This window comes from Macrotis lagotis, chromosome 1 (assembly GCF_037893015.1).
Source record: "Macrotis lagotis isolate mMagLag1 chromosome 1, bilby.v1.9.chrom.fasta, whole genome shotgun sequence".
NCBI lineage: Eukaryota > Metazoa > Chordata > Mammalia > Peramelemorphia > Peramelidae > Macrotis > Macrotis lagotis.
In genome coordinates this window covers 34919094-34933426 of record NC_133658.1, presented here as the reverse complement: position 1 = coordinate 34933426, position 14333 = coordinate 34919094, and the positions used below count along the sequence as shown (strand labels likewise).

General features: G+C 39.8%; 1 protein-coding gene across 7 annotated transcripts in view; it reads left to right on the top strand.

The window, feature by feature from the left end:
* CHMP3 (charged multivesicular body protein 3) overlaps positions 1-14333 on the top strand; it is a 46177-nt gene that overhangs the window by 26255 nt on the left and 5589 nt on the right. For 5 of the 7 annotated variants that reach the window (XR_012470802.1, XR_012470800.1, XR_012470807.1 and 2 more), the window contains exons 4-6: positions 9826-9947; positions 13459-13573; positions 13706-13851. Coding sequence is in view for 3 of the 7 variants with exons in the window: in XM_074196953.1 (XP_074053054.1) it covers positions 9826-9947; positions 13459-13573; positions 13706-13851 (383 nt within the window). In the remaining 4 variants the exon portion in view is untranslated. Of the gene's footprint in view, positions 1-9825; positions 9948-13458; positions 13574-13705; positions 14246-14333 lie in introns of those variants that run through there. The other 2 variants (XM_074196973.1, XM_074196942.1) reach the window with 1 other exon arrangement.

The following is a 14333-nucleotide window of genomic DNA, read 5'->3' as shown; positions in this document are numbered from 1 at the left end:
CCCAGCCTCTCCCCAGCTCCCTTTGCAGCATCCTGCCCATCAGAATGTTCCAAGTGTCGTCCAACCAGATGGCTAAAGTTGCCACAGTCAGATCAGCTCTGGGTGGAGCAGGCTTTTAACTTTTGCATGGGCTTCAATTGAGGGGGCACTTGGCTCACCCCTCTCATTTTACAAGTCAAAAAGCTGAGACCCTCTGAGGGTCTCCTGGAGGCCAGAGAGGTCAGCTCCAAGGAATAGGGAGTGGAGTGAGGAGTTGAGGATGATGTCTGGATTGTGAACCCGGGTTGGGGAAACCTTCTGACTGAAAGGTGAACTGATAGGTACAACAAAACATATTTTTGAATGTGACCAAGATGGAATTTGATTTTCCTGATGCTACATATTTCTTTGCAGTTTGTTTTCTTTTTTCTTTTCCCAGTAGAGTGGGAAGGTGGGAGAGAGAAAAACATGCTTGATAATTAAAACATGATATTTAATTTTAAAACAGCAATAGGGAAGGATAATGAGTTTGAGGTGTCCAGTATGCAAGTGGAGACTGGGAGGCAACAGAAAGATTAAGACTGAATAAGTTGATCTGATTCCATTAGCAGAGTTAACAATAGAACCAAAGGGGATGGATGAAGAGACAGAGAGCAGGGAAAATCCAGAAGGGACCCCATTGTAGTGTAGCCAAGAAATAGATGGTAAGTGAACTAGAGGAAGCCAAGCCACAAAGACCTAGAGAGCAGTGAGGACCTAGGAGAAGAGGATTAGTGCTAGTTTGAGGCTTCAGAGAGGTCAAGAAAGACAAGCTGTAGAAAAGGCCATTGGTAGCTTTAGAGAGCAGTGTCCATTGCATCGATGATGAATGACAAGATCAGAAGCCAGCCTGTAGAGAATTTGGATCTGAGGGGTGGCTAGGTGGTGCAGTGAATAGGGCACCAGCCTTGGAGTAAGGAGTACCTAGGTTCAAATCCAACCTCAGACACTTAATAATTACCTAGCCGTGTGGCCTTGGGCAAGCCACTTAACCCCATTGCCTTGAAAAAGTCGAAAAAAGAAAAAAGAAAATTTGGATCTGATGACCTCTGAGGTCCCTTCTAAATGTAAATCAATTATCCTATGATGATATTTTGAGAAGTGGAAGAAGCCTTAGCAGCTAGCTCACTATACGAAGAGACTTGGCCATAGACTAGAGAGTTTTATATGTAGGAGACCCAACAGTTGACAGTGAGAAATAGATTTAAACCCTGAATATTATTATCTAAGTTAACAGGAAAATGGTTGTTTTTAAAACCTTAATAACTTTGTATTTTAAGTATTTGAAAAAATATTTCAACAATTAAATTTGTAAATTTGTCTTTTGCACTTCATACAGAAAATATGAAATGTCTGGTGTGGAAGGAAAGGAAAATGGTATTAATACCAATTCCTTATTTTTTTCAATCTTTAGGTTTTTCCTAGGGAATTAACCCTTTTGTGATTTTATTAGGTTGTCACAAAGCACTTTGACTATTAACAGTAATAAAGATTCAAAATATTTCTAGTTTCCTCTTTTTTTGTAATTTTAGTAAAATTGAAATCATAATTTTTAGTAAATTTGAAGTACTGTAAATCATAAAGACAGACAACAAACAGATGAAAAATAGAAGAGACGATTTTCATAGCAGATTTTTCTCCATTTGTCTAAGTGGAACTACTATCTTTTAGGCTATGACACTCCTTGAAGTGCTACCAGAGGAAGAAAAATGGCACTAAGAAAAAGACAAAGATGCAAAAAGTAGCTGTCCTTGACCAACCTAGAGCAAAAGGAGACTGTGCTAGAAGAGACAATGATTTTTGAGGCTATTGAAGGATTTGTTTCAAGATATTCAAGAGAGGAAGATACCAGCTATTTTTAAAAATTAAAAAAATTTTTTTTTTTTTTTTTTTAGTTTTTGCAAGACAATGGGTTAAGTGGCTTGCCCAAGGCCACACAGCTAGGTAATTATCAAGTGTCTGGAGGCCAGATTTGAACTCAGGTACTTCTGACTCCAGAGCTGGTGCTCTATCCACTGCGCCACCTAGCCACCCTGATACCAGCTATTTTAAGAAAAGATCTTAGACTTCATTATTACTGTAAAAGATGATCAGGTCATTAACAATAACAACTTATCCACGCATCTATTTTCCATTCTTTACAAAGTTTCTAAGGGAGTGATTTACATTGTACATCAAAGGTATCCTTTTTTTTTTTTTTTAGTTTTCAGTTCCTGTAAAAATAAGAAGTTATACAAACCTATTTCTGCATTTACCATGTTCTCCAAAAAAAAGCAAGAAAAATAAACAGAAAAAACAGTCTGTGCTTTGGCTTTATCAGTTCTCTCCAAAGGTGGATAGTATTTTTCACTATGAGTGCTTTGGAATTATGGTGGATTATTGTGGTGTTCAGAATTACTGTCTTTCACAGATGATTATAATATTATTCTTACTGTGTCCATTGGCCTTCTAGTTCTACTCCCTTCACTTTGCATCAGCTCATATAAGTATTGCCAGGCTTTGCTGAAACCATTCCTCAAGAATTTTTACTGTTCCATTGCATTCGTATACCACAACTTCTTCAGTTGTTCCCCACTGATGAGCATCCTCTTAGTTTCTGATTTTTTGCCACCACAAAAAGAACTACTATAAATATTTTTGTACACGTGATCATTTTCCTTTTTCTTTTATCTTTTTGGTGTATAGACCTAGTTACACAAATATATCCTTTTTTTGAAGTTATCAGGAGAAAATAGACAAACTTTTATGATGAGATTCTACCACAAAAGGGGGCAGCTGGGTGGCACAGTGAATACAGCACTGGCCCTGGAGTTGGGAGGACCTGAGTTCAAATGCAGCCTCAGACATTTATTACCCAGTTGTGTGACCTTGGGCAAGCCACTTAACCCCACTGTCTTAAAAAGTAAATTTAAAAATACTTTTAAAAAAGAGATTCTACCACAGACCACATCCTTATATTTCTATAACTGACTGAAAAGTGTAAAAATTCATGATCTTACTTTATTGTTTATTGAATATAAGAAAAATTTGAATGACTCTCAGAGGGAAACAGTGTCTTAAAAGCCTTCTTTCACACAGAGTTGCTCATATATAGGTAAATTTTTTAAAAATGATTTCTTAAAAGACATGATAACTTATAAACTACTTATTAATAGCCACCAAGGCACTAAAGGGTATGGCACTAGGAAGAGAGTTCACTTGCCCCTGGGGAAACTTACATTGTCCTGAATGACTTCTAAGTTTTCCCCGAACCCATCTTTTTTAACATCAGTATTCTTCCAGTAATGTTGAATTGCTTCAAGTTTCAGAACACCACACTTTACAAAGGGTAAAGTATTTCTTGGGTCACCCAATAGGCAATGGAGACACTCATCATGGGTATGAGTGGACTCAACAGATTACAAATGGAGAATTATATAGTGCTTCAAGGAGTGTTGTAGCCTAAAAGATAGTAGTTCCACTTAGACAAATGAAGAAAAATCTGCTATGAAAATCTTTTCTATTTTTCATCTGTTTGTTGTCTGTCTTTATGATTTACAGTACTTCAAATTTACTAAAATTATGATTTAAAATTTACTAAAATTACAAAAAAAGAAGAAACTTGAGGGGCAGCTAGGTGGCATAGTGGATAAAGCACCAGCCCTGGAGTCAGGAGTACCTGGGTTCAAATCCAGTCTCAGACACTTAATAATTACCTAGCTGTGTGGCCTTGGGCAAGCCACTTAACCCTGTTTGCCTTGCAAAAAAAAAAAAACCTAAAAAAAAAGAAGAAACTTGAAATATCAAGAAAGAGGTACACCTGTATCAATGAGCTCACAGATCCATTGAAATAGTAAATAAAATAAAAACTGATTTCATACACTGCATATCATATTTTATTTTTTATTCAAAACTGATATATCAAAAAAGAAACACAGTAAAATATTAGTAAAAAATAAATGTACTGGTATTTAACATCTCTGCACTTATTATCTAGAGGACACTGTTAATGGAAAAAGTTGGTGAATCTTAAACCAATTTAATCCAGATGGTTGATTTTTGTAGCCAAGGATTCTTAATTTTTATTGCCTCTGGAATTCTATTGTATATGTGTGTGTGTGTTTCTCTTCTAACTGGGAGAATCTGCTGTCCAGTATCTGTTCCCTTTTTGGTTTAGATCATTTCCTCTTTGTCTCAAACTTGTTGGTGCTGGAAGCTAGTTAACAACAGAGTGGATTGGAACACACATATATCTCAGCATATCTAAGAGTTTTTATGCTATAGTAGAATGTAAAATGAAGGACACCCTGGCTAAGGAAACCTACATGTGTTCTTCTGATGGATTAACAAGAGTTATGGAAGCCAGATATTCTTTCTTTTTCTTCATTGCTTGGTTTGCCAAGAGACCAAAACCTATGTTCTCTTTTTTACAGATGAGGAAACTGAGGCACAAAGTGATAAAATGATTTAGTAAATAATAATAATATTAGCTAGCATTTATATAGCACTCTAAGTTTTGCAAAGTGCAGCATACATATCTCATTTTTAACCAGAGTGCCTGAGACAGGATTTGAACTTGGGACTCCTAAGAGTCTTGAATAATTTTCAAATGATAGAAAGCTATGCGACTGAGCTAAAACATTGTATCCCAGAGAGGGATCCTTACAAGGTCTACAAAATTGGCCTGAATCTAATAAGATAGAATTGAGGGGCAGCTAGGTGGCGTAGTGGATAAAGCACCGGCCTTGGAGTCAGGAGTACCTGGGTTCAAATCTGGTCTCAGACACTTAATAATTACCTAGCTATGTGGCTTTGGGCAAGCCACTTAACCCCGTTTGCCTTGCAAAAAAAAAAAAAAAGAATTGAGTTAGAATGAATATAAACTCTTTGAGTTCAGAAAATCAACCTTGTACATATATGGCATGAATGATGTAAACAAAAAACTTTGTCTGAAAATTAGATTAATGGAATTTTAACTCTCAAGTACTCAGCTAGATCTCTGAGCTTATCAGTGTCAGTACTGTCTTGGTCAATGCAGATCCCAACTGGCCTGCCCCCTCTTATGTGGCTCTTGTCTGGCATGGGGGACCCAGCCAAAGTACTGGAAAGCTGGCTCCGTCATAGCTCATGGGTCCCAGCCCATTTGTTTTCACCATCTTCTGACGTCCTTTATTCAGATTCTCCTTAATTTTTTGTTTGTAATATGTTTCAGGGTACTTCTGTCCATTATATAGCTTTCCATTGCCCTTTTGAGTGGTCCTCATATTTAATTCTTCAGGGGCTGTCCTGTTGTCCCATGACTCCAGTCTTTAAGAAATACTGGCACTCTTAAAAAGATGGGCCCCTGGAAATAATATACACACTTAATAGGGTCTAGAAATCTCTCTCACCCTAGAGAAAAAAAATGAGAGGAAAGGGATGAGGGAAGGGGGGGAGTAGATGGTAGAAGAGAGGGAAGATTGTGGGAGAGGGTACTCAGATACAACACATTTCTGAACAAGGGACAGGGTGAAAGGAGAGACAGAATGGGATAGATGAGAGTGGGGAGGAATAGAGTGGAGAGAAATGCAGCTAGTGATAACAACTGTGGGAAAAATAGTGAAGCAGCTTCTCTGGTGGACTTATGATGAAGACAACTCATCCTAGAGACAGAGCCCTTGGAATCTGAACACAAACTGAAGTAATTTTTTTTTCTCTTTCACTATTCTTGAGGTTTCTCATCCTATGCCAGGGGGTGGGGGTGGGATTTATGATTACTATCACACAAGATTATTGTAATATAAAATAAATAGAATAATTACTTTAAAAAAAAGATGGGCCTCTGTTTCATGGAGATGGTCAGGGGTCATTAAAGGAACTTTACACTTTCTTTTTTTTCTCTTAAAGATTTCATTTATTTTGAATTTTACAATTTCCCCCTAATCTTGCTTCCCTCCCCCTACCCCACACAGAAGGCAGGCCGTTAGCCTTTACTTTGTTTCCATGGTATACATTGATCTCAGTTGAATGTGATGACAGAGAAATCATATCCTTAAGGAAGAAAAATAAAGTATGAGATAGTAAAATTACATAATATAACGGTTCTTTTCTAAATTGAAGGTAATAGTCTTTGGTCTTTGTTCCTACTCCACAGTTCTTTCTCTGGATACAGATGTTATTCTCCATTGCAGACAGCCCAAAATTGTCCCTGGTTGTTGCACTGATGGAATGAGTGAGTCCATCAAGGTTGATCATCACCCCCATGTTGCTGTTAGGGTGTACAATATTGTTCTGGTTCTGCTCATCTCACTCAGCATCAAAAACTTTACGTGTTCTTAAAAGGTATAGTTAGCATTCTTTCTCCAGATTAATCCATTGACCATTTGCAGCATTTATCAGGATATTTATTCCAAAGAATGAATAGGTTGTCTAGCTCCTTATACATGCATAGTCTGGACAATAGACATTCTTCATGCAGCTTTTTTTTTTTAAATGCATATAGTTAAGCCAAACTTTCAAATAGCTGTGGTGAAGAGAGCAAGAATTCCAAATTAGTGGAACTTGCTTTTTGTTTTTAAGTTTAATTTTCAATTAGAAATTCTCTCCTTCCCTTTACCTCCTCCCTCATCCATTGAGAAGGCAAGAAATACAATACTTATTACATATATGAAGTCATGAAAAACAGATTTCCACATTAGGCATGTTCCAAAAAAAAGAAAAAGAAACAAAGGGAAAACCCATGCCTCCATCTGCCCTCCGAATTCATCATCTCTCTATCTGGAAGTCACTAGTAATTATTGATGATGAATCTTTTGGAATTGTGGTGGATTATTGTCTGGATAAAAGTTACTAAGTCTTTCCCGGGTGATTATCTTTACAGTATTGATGGTCTCCTGGTTCTGCTCACTTCTCTTTGCATCAATTCATATAGGTCTTCCTGTGGTTTTCTGAAACCATCCCTTTATTATTTCTTAGAGCACAATACTATCCCATTACAATCACATCCCATAACTAGTTCAGCCATTCCCCAATGCTTTGCCACCACCACTACAAGAGCTGCTCTAAGTAGTTTTTGTACATAGGAGTCCTTCTCTTTTTTAAAAATCTCCTTGAGATTCAGATCCTAACAGTGGTGTGGCTGGGTGCCCAGGTGCATGGACCTTTATTTTCAAATTGTTCTCTGCAAATGACCAGCCCTGTTCACAGCTGCAACAGTGCTTAATTCCAGCATTTGTCATTTTCCTCTTCCATCACTTTTGCCAATCTAATGGTTTAAGGTGGTCCTTCAGAATTGTTTTAATTTGCATTTCTCCAATTTAGATTTCATATGACTATTGATAACTTTGATTTTTCTGCAAAAAAGCTGTGTATGGGGGTGGCTAGATGGTGCAGTGGATAGAGCACAGGCCCTGGAGTCAGGAGGACCTGAGTTCAAATGTGGCCTCAGACACTTAATAATTACCTAGCTGCATGGCCCTAGGCAAGCCACTTAAACCTATTGCCTTGCAAAAGCCTAAAAACAAAAACAAAAAACACTATCTTTGTCCCTGGACTCTCATTTGGGGACTGATTCCTATTAAAAATTTGATTCAGTTCCCTATATAATTGAGAAATGAGACATTTATCTGAGCAACTTGCTGCAAAGATTTTTTTGCCCCAATTTCCTGTTTTCCTTCTAATATTGGCTACATTGGTTGTTTGTGAAAAAAAAATAATTATATGTAATTCAAATTAACCATTTTATCTCCCACGAACCTTTTCTATTTCTTCTTTGATCATGAACTCTTCTGCTCTCCATAGATCTGCTGAATAATTTCTTCCCTGTTCCCCTAGTTTGTGTATATCATCCTTCAGGTACTCATTTTGAATTTTTCTTGATAATGGTGTGAGATGTTGGTTTCTGACTAGTTTTTACCAGACAACTTTTTGGATGTTCCAATAGTTTTTGTCAAACAGTGACTTCTTGGCAATGTGAACACCCAGCATTATTTTAGCTACTCAGTTCTGTTTGTAATATTTTCCCTTTTTTTGTGTTTCTTGAAAATCATGTAAATTTTGAGACATAGTATTGACTTTGCACTTTATCCTCTGGTTAAATGTTTAGTCTGTTTCTCCTTTATCTTGCCCATGTTGTTGTGACAGGATTTTGGCCCCTCGGCACTTGCCTTGTTTCAAACACTAGTGTTTGATCTCATTGCTGGTAAATCCTGCACCCCCTGTGATTCCTTCAGTGTCTCTTTCCTTTATTAATTTTGGGGTTTCATAGCTAGTTTCCTTAGGCTCTCTGAAGTCTCCTCTTCACTGAGGGGTCTCACTGTGCACTCCAGTATTTCTTCTTCAGGACAATAGGAAATTTTAAGAAAGTTAGGTGTTTTGGTCAGGGGGAGGGAACAAAACTAGTTTTCTATTTCTAGATGGCACAGGGAGATAAGAGCTCAGGACTTGGGGTCAAGAAGACTTGAGTTCAAATTCAGCCTCTCAGACACTTACTCTTGGCAAGTCACTTACTCTGCCTCAGTGGACCCATCTGAAAATGGGGATCATAGCTCCTATCTTGCAGGCTTATTGTGAGGATCAAATGAGATAACATTTGTAAAGCATTTCACAAACGTTATAAAGCAGTAATGTTTATTGATTCCGTTAATTAGAATGTTTTTCTAAGTAATTAATCATGTTTGGCCTTTGTTACAATCCATCACAGAATAATGAGACTTTTTTTTTCTTTATTGAGTCTAAGTCAGAGGCTGTGATCTGTATTCAGTCACAGGCTTTTGATGTTTTTAAGTTGAAACTTTTAAGAATCAACTTTTTCCCATGTTTAAATAGCAAAGGATGCCCTGTGTTAAGTTTAATGATAACTCTTTATTTCTATGTGCCTTTTATTACTTTTTCTTTTCTTCCCTTTAACAAATCTATCAGTACTATTTAAAATCTGTAGTTAATAATGTTCTATACCTAATTTTTTCTGTTTTTATCCTTTTTTCTTGATATTATTTTTATATTTAGTTTTATTTTTTCTATTCCCTCCCCTTTTATTAATATGAATTTTATTGTTAATATCTTTCTATGTCGTAATAACATAATCTGTAACTCTACTTTCAAAGAGTTTTTAAATTTATTGACTAGAGAGCAATTTTGTTTCTCTATCCTTTATTGGAAAGAAATCAAGTTTACTTTAAAGCTGTTGTCTGCAAAATGGTGGCCTGACCCCTAAGGAGTGTTTGATCAATCAGCCTGAAGATGGGGACCTAATTAAACCCCACCCTCCAGGGCTGGTCCCAGTCACCCCTCTCCTGGACTCACCCTCAGACTCCCCCTTCCCATGTGGCTCTGCCAGGCTCCCCACTCCAGGCAGGGGCTTGGGATGAGCACCTTGCCTCCCACCCCCAGCCTTCCTCCACCTCACCACTGTGCTTCCTCCCCTCTCAGAACCTCTTCTTCCCCTTTCCTCTCCTCTCTTGCTTCTGCACTCTCTGGGGTTGTCACATCCAGTGGCTTTCTCAGTCTTCATCCTTCTCGACCTTTCTGCAGTCTTTGACCTAATGCCCTTCTTCTTGAAATTCTCTTCTCCTAGGCTTCCCTGGTTTCCTCCTACTTGGCTGACTGTTTCTTCTCAGTGGAAAAAGGGAGGATGCTGTTCCTTGGGTGTGATGCTGTCACCCAGGAACAGAGGCCATGAGGAGATGGGCAGTGCCCCCCATTATCCCTGGGGGATAATGCAGGTGTGGGAGCCACTCTGGCGCTCCATGAGGGCAGTCAGGCCTTGGCTGGGCCCCAGTCTCATTGGCTGTAGTGACCATTGGCGAGGTTTATTGTGGCACTCATGGCCCAAATCCTTTCCCCTTCTAGCTGTCCTTCGAGTAGCTGGCTCCTTACAGAAGAGCACTGAAGTGATGCGAGCTATGCAGAGCTTGGTGAAGATCCCTGAGATCCAGGCCACCATGAGGGACCTGTCCAAAGAGATGATGAAGGTGAGACTCAGTTACCCCACCCCTAGGTGACCCTCCCTGTGTAGATGGCAGGACTGGAATACTTGCCCAGGTGGGTGCTTGATGTTTAGATGACCTTGATTCAGAGGAGTGTAAGTGTAGACTAAATCAAACCTGGTGGTCCTGTGGTTCTGGTCCTTCTTATTGCTGCTCTGAAGGCTGCCCCACACCACGCTGGGAAGAAGAGTTCGGCCCTGGAAGCTGGGAAGTTTAGAAGTAGACCAGGGAAAGCCACAGGCTATGTTCTTGCTGAGGGGGTCCTGATCTTCCCCCAGGGAGGGGGGGGGGGAAGCTTTGCCCAAAGTCATCTGGGCAGTTGAGTAGAAGAACCAGGAACTGAACCACCATCAAGACTTCAGATCCAGTGCCCTTTCTAGGGCATGTATCATAATATGACATATAGAAGAAGTTAAAATAGAATAGTTAACAGAAGAAGTTAAAAACTTGAATAGAATTTTAGAAAAAAAGCTGGAGATGAATTAAACAGGTTTAGGAAGAAATTTGCATTCCCCCAAGTTGTAACTGGCACCCTTACAAAAAACTGACCCTGTGTTGGGGCATGATGATCTCATCAAAAAAAATGTAAAAAAAACTAGCAATTTACTGAATATACTTAGAATGAAGAAATAAAATTTGGAGATTAAATAACATCTCTCAGGAACTAGTGGGTCAAAATGAAATAATTTTAAATTTCCATTAAAAATTTTACATTAATGAAACAACCTTATGGTGAATTAGTTCTTGGGAAATTTTATAACAGAATGCTGCCATCAACAAAAGAAAGAAAAAATTGATGGATTATATACACAACTTAAAAAAAGTGAACAAATCAAACTCTCCCAACCAAACAACAAAGAAGAAATTCTGAAAATTATTGAAATGAGTTAAATTGAAAGCAATTTCATGAATTCATAAATCAGACTTGGAGCTGATTTTTGGAAGGAAAGAAAAATTTAAAATACTTGAAACAACTAGTTTTATCTTTATAAAAAGAGGGGAGAAACTAAATTGATCATATCAAAAATTACAAAGGAGAACTTAGAACAATTGAAGAAGCAATAAAGAAAATTATTAGAAACTATGCTGCTGACAAAATATGCTAACCATTAATTTAGAGCAAATAAAAAATATAAAATATCCAGATCAACAAAAGAAATAAACTGTTTAACCTTATATGGGGGGGGGTAGTTGAGACATAAATGAACTCCAGTATCTTATATTCAGAGAAGGAATCACAATCTTTTTGCAGTCATCCACAAATCAGTGAGTATTTATTAAGCACCTATTGTATGCTAGGTACAGTGCTAGAGAGACAAGGCAAGACAGCCCTGCACTCGAGAGGGGATGACTGTCCAACCAATATATTGCTATATTGATCCATATCTGTATTTGTCTATCCATCTCTCTCTCACATATGTACGTGTGTGTGTGTGTGTGTGTGTGTGTGTGTGTGTGTGTGTGTGTGTGTATAAAATGTATATGGTATATAGGGTAAACTAGAAATATTAAAGAATGCTCTAGAATTAGATTGGGAAAGGCTTCAGAGAGGAAGGTAGGAGACAGGCAGAGAAAAGACCCAGATTTGGCAGCTGTGCGGGTCCTATTTGCAGACCAGCAGAGAGGCCACCATATTGTAGACTTTGTGGTGGGGAAGAAGGGGAGGAACGAAGTTATGAAGCGCCTTCCTTGCCTGCCAAACAGAGGCTCTTTGGAGAAAAGGAACCACTGGAGTTTATTGGGGGGGTAGACCTGGTCGGATCAACACTTTAGGAAAATATGTAAGAAGCAGAATGGACAATGCAGCAGTTACTGCAGTAGTCCTGATGTGAGGCCTTGAGGCCAGAGGTGGGGGTGTCAGGGCAAAGTTTAGGGTTTTTGAAGTGAGATCAACAGGCCTTGGCCACAGCTAGATATGGGGGCAGGAGTGAGAAATGATTCATGAAGAATGAGACCTAGGTGACAACTGGGAGCATGGGGGTGACCTGACAACAATCTGTTAGTTTGGAGGAGGAGAGGGTTTGGGAGGGAAGAGACATCCAGAAGGCCTTCATCATTTCTTACCATCTGTCTGCTAGCATTCCATGCCATGAGTTACCACCTTCAGCCGTCCCCCATCCCTCAGATTTCTGCTCTTTGCCATCTCAAGTTGTCAAGACCTGTGTACATCCTTGGTTAGAGCTAGCCTGCCCCTCCCTTGAGTGGAGGATGGTTGGGGTTGGGGGTGGGGGGGGTCTGCCCCTGAGCTAGTCTAGGGGGTCTTGTTTTGCTCCTCATTGGGACACAGATTCAAGGAGACCTCCCAGAGCTGCTCCTGCTTCCTCTAAGTGGTCCTTTCTACCTTTGCTCCTGGGTTTGAACTTCAAAACTTATGCTTCCCCACAGGCTTTTCACTTGAAAGATCTGATTGGATGAGGATTCTAAAGGTTTTGCCTGAGCCTTGGGGGGTCTCCAGGCCAGGAGCCTCTGACTATGGCTGCTGGACTAGGAGGCTCCCTAAGGCACAGCTTGAAGTCCCCCTTCCCCACTCTGACTGCCAGCCTGAGCTCCTGTGCCCCCAGGCAGGAAAGACCAGCGTGGCACCAACACTTAGTCTCAGTTTTTTCCTAAATGATTTTTTTCCTTGTCTGTTTTTCAGCTTTTTTTTTTCTTTGCTATGAGGTAAATCTTACATTTTCTATTTCCTTTTTTTTCCCCCAGTCTTAACATTGTTTTTAATGTTAATTATTTTCTCATCAGCTTCTATTTGGTTCATTCTAATTTCCAAGGAGTTTGTTGCTTGGAAAGGTTTTGGTGCCAAACCACTAATTCCCTTTTCAATTCTTTCTTTGTTAGCTTTCCTTTCTTTTCCAGTTCTTCCCTCTAATATTCTAATTTTATTTATTAAAAAACATTTTAAAGCTCTTCATGTTTTCTAAAAATTCTGATTGAAATTTTGCCCAGTCGGGGCGGCTAGGTGGCACAGTGGATAAAGCACCGGCCCTAGAGTCAGGAGTATCTGGGTTCAAATACAGTCTCAAACACTTAATAATTACCTAGCTGTGTGGCCTTGGGCAAGCCACTTAACCCCATTTGCCTTGCAAAAACCTAAAAAAAAAAAATGTGCCCAAGTCCTTGCTTTTCTTAGGCTTTGGTTCTAGATGTTTTGGAAGCCTTCTGTTCTTTTCTGCATGCTCCTTCCACTGCCTTACTTTGAAGGTTCCTGGCCCTGGGCAGGTCTCCGTCTTGGAGCCTCAGGTTTTTCATCTGTAAAATGGAGATAATGGCATCTACCTTCTAGGTTTGTAAAGGTCAAATGGAAAAATCCACTTAGGATTCTCAAAAGGACAGTATCCTAATCTTTTTCTTGTCAGGGGACATGGGAAGGGTGGGTTTTGCATGGTTTGGTGCCAGTGGGACGCACTTCTGCCTCACTCTGGATGTGAGGTGGCAGCATCACCCGGAACTAGTCAGGCTGGAGCCCCAAAGGTCAGGAACATGCTTGATTTGTGTTTAGGCGGGGATCATAGAGGAGATGTTGGAAGACACTTTTGAAAGCATGGACGATCAGGAAGAAATGGAGGAAGCAGCAGAAATGGAGATTGACAAAATTCTCTTTGAGATCACAGCAGGTAAGGACAGCTTCTCCTTCCCTTTCCCCTGACTCGGCCTCCTGGCTCCTGCAGATTTCCATCATTCTTGATCTAATTTGAGGCCCAAGCCCTTGTTTCCCTTTTTTCTTCACTTTCCTCTTCCCTTTCCAGGGGCCTTAGGCAAAGCACCCAGCAAAGTGACGGATGCCCTTCCAGATACTGAACCTCTTGGGGCGACAGCTGCTGCTGAGGTGGAGGAGGAGGAAGACGACGATCTTGAAGCAATGCAGTCCCGACTAGCTACCCTCCGGAGCTAGGTGGGTACGCCTGCCCGCCAGCGGCAGGTGGCTTGGTTTGGCCACCTAGTGGACTCCCCTTCCAGGACACAGGCAGCTTTTTATCTCTCCCGTGAAATACTTTTTGCCTTTGGTTGCCACATTAGAGGGTTCTTTCTACTGACTTCTGTTGAGCTCCTTCCAAAGGAGATGGGGTTGTCACGGGTGTGGAAGAGGGCATTGAAGCCCAGATGATCCTTGCTATGTTAGTGTGTAATTTCCAGATATTAAAGTGTTGAGTGGAGAAAAATCTCTTGAATAAGACATCTTCCCACAAAGCACTTTTAAGTATTCTGCTGCCTGAATGTTAAGTATTCTGTACATTTTCCTGAAAAACACTATAAATGGATTTTAATAAATTTCTGCTTTAAGCCTGGCCCTGTTGTTTTTTTCTGTCTGTGCTCCAAGTTGCTGAGCCATATCCTCAGGCCGGTTCATCCTGCCAGAAGGAATGCTTCCCAGGG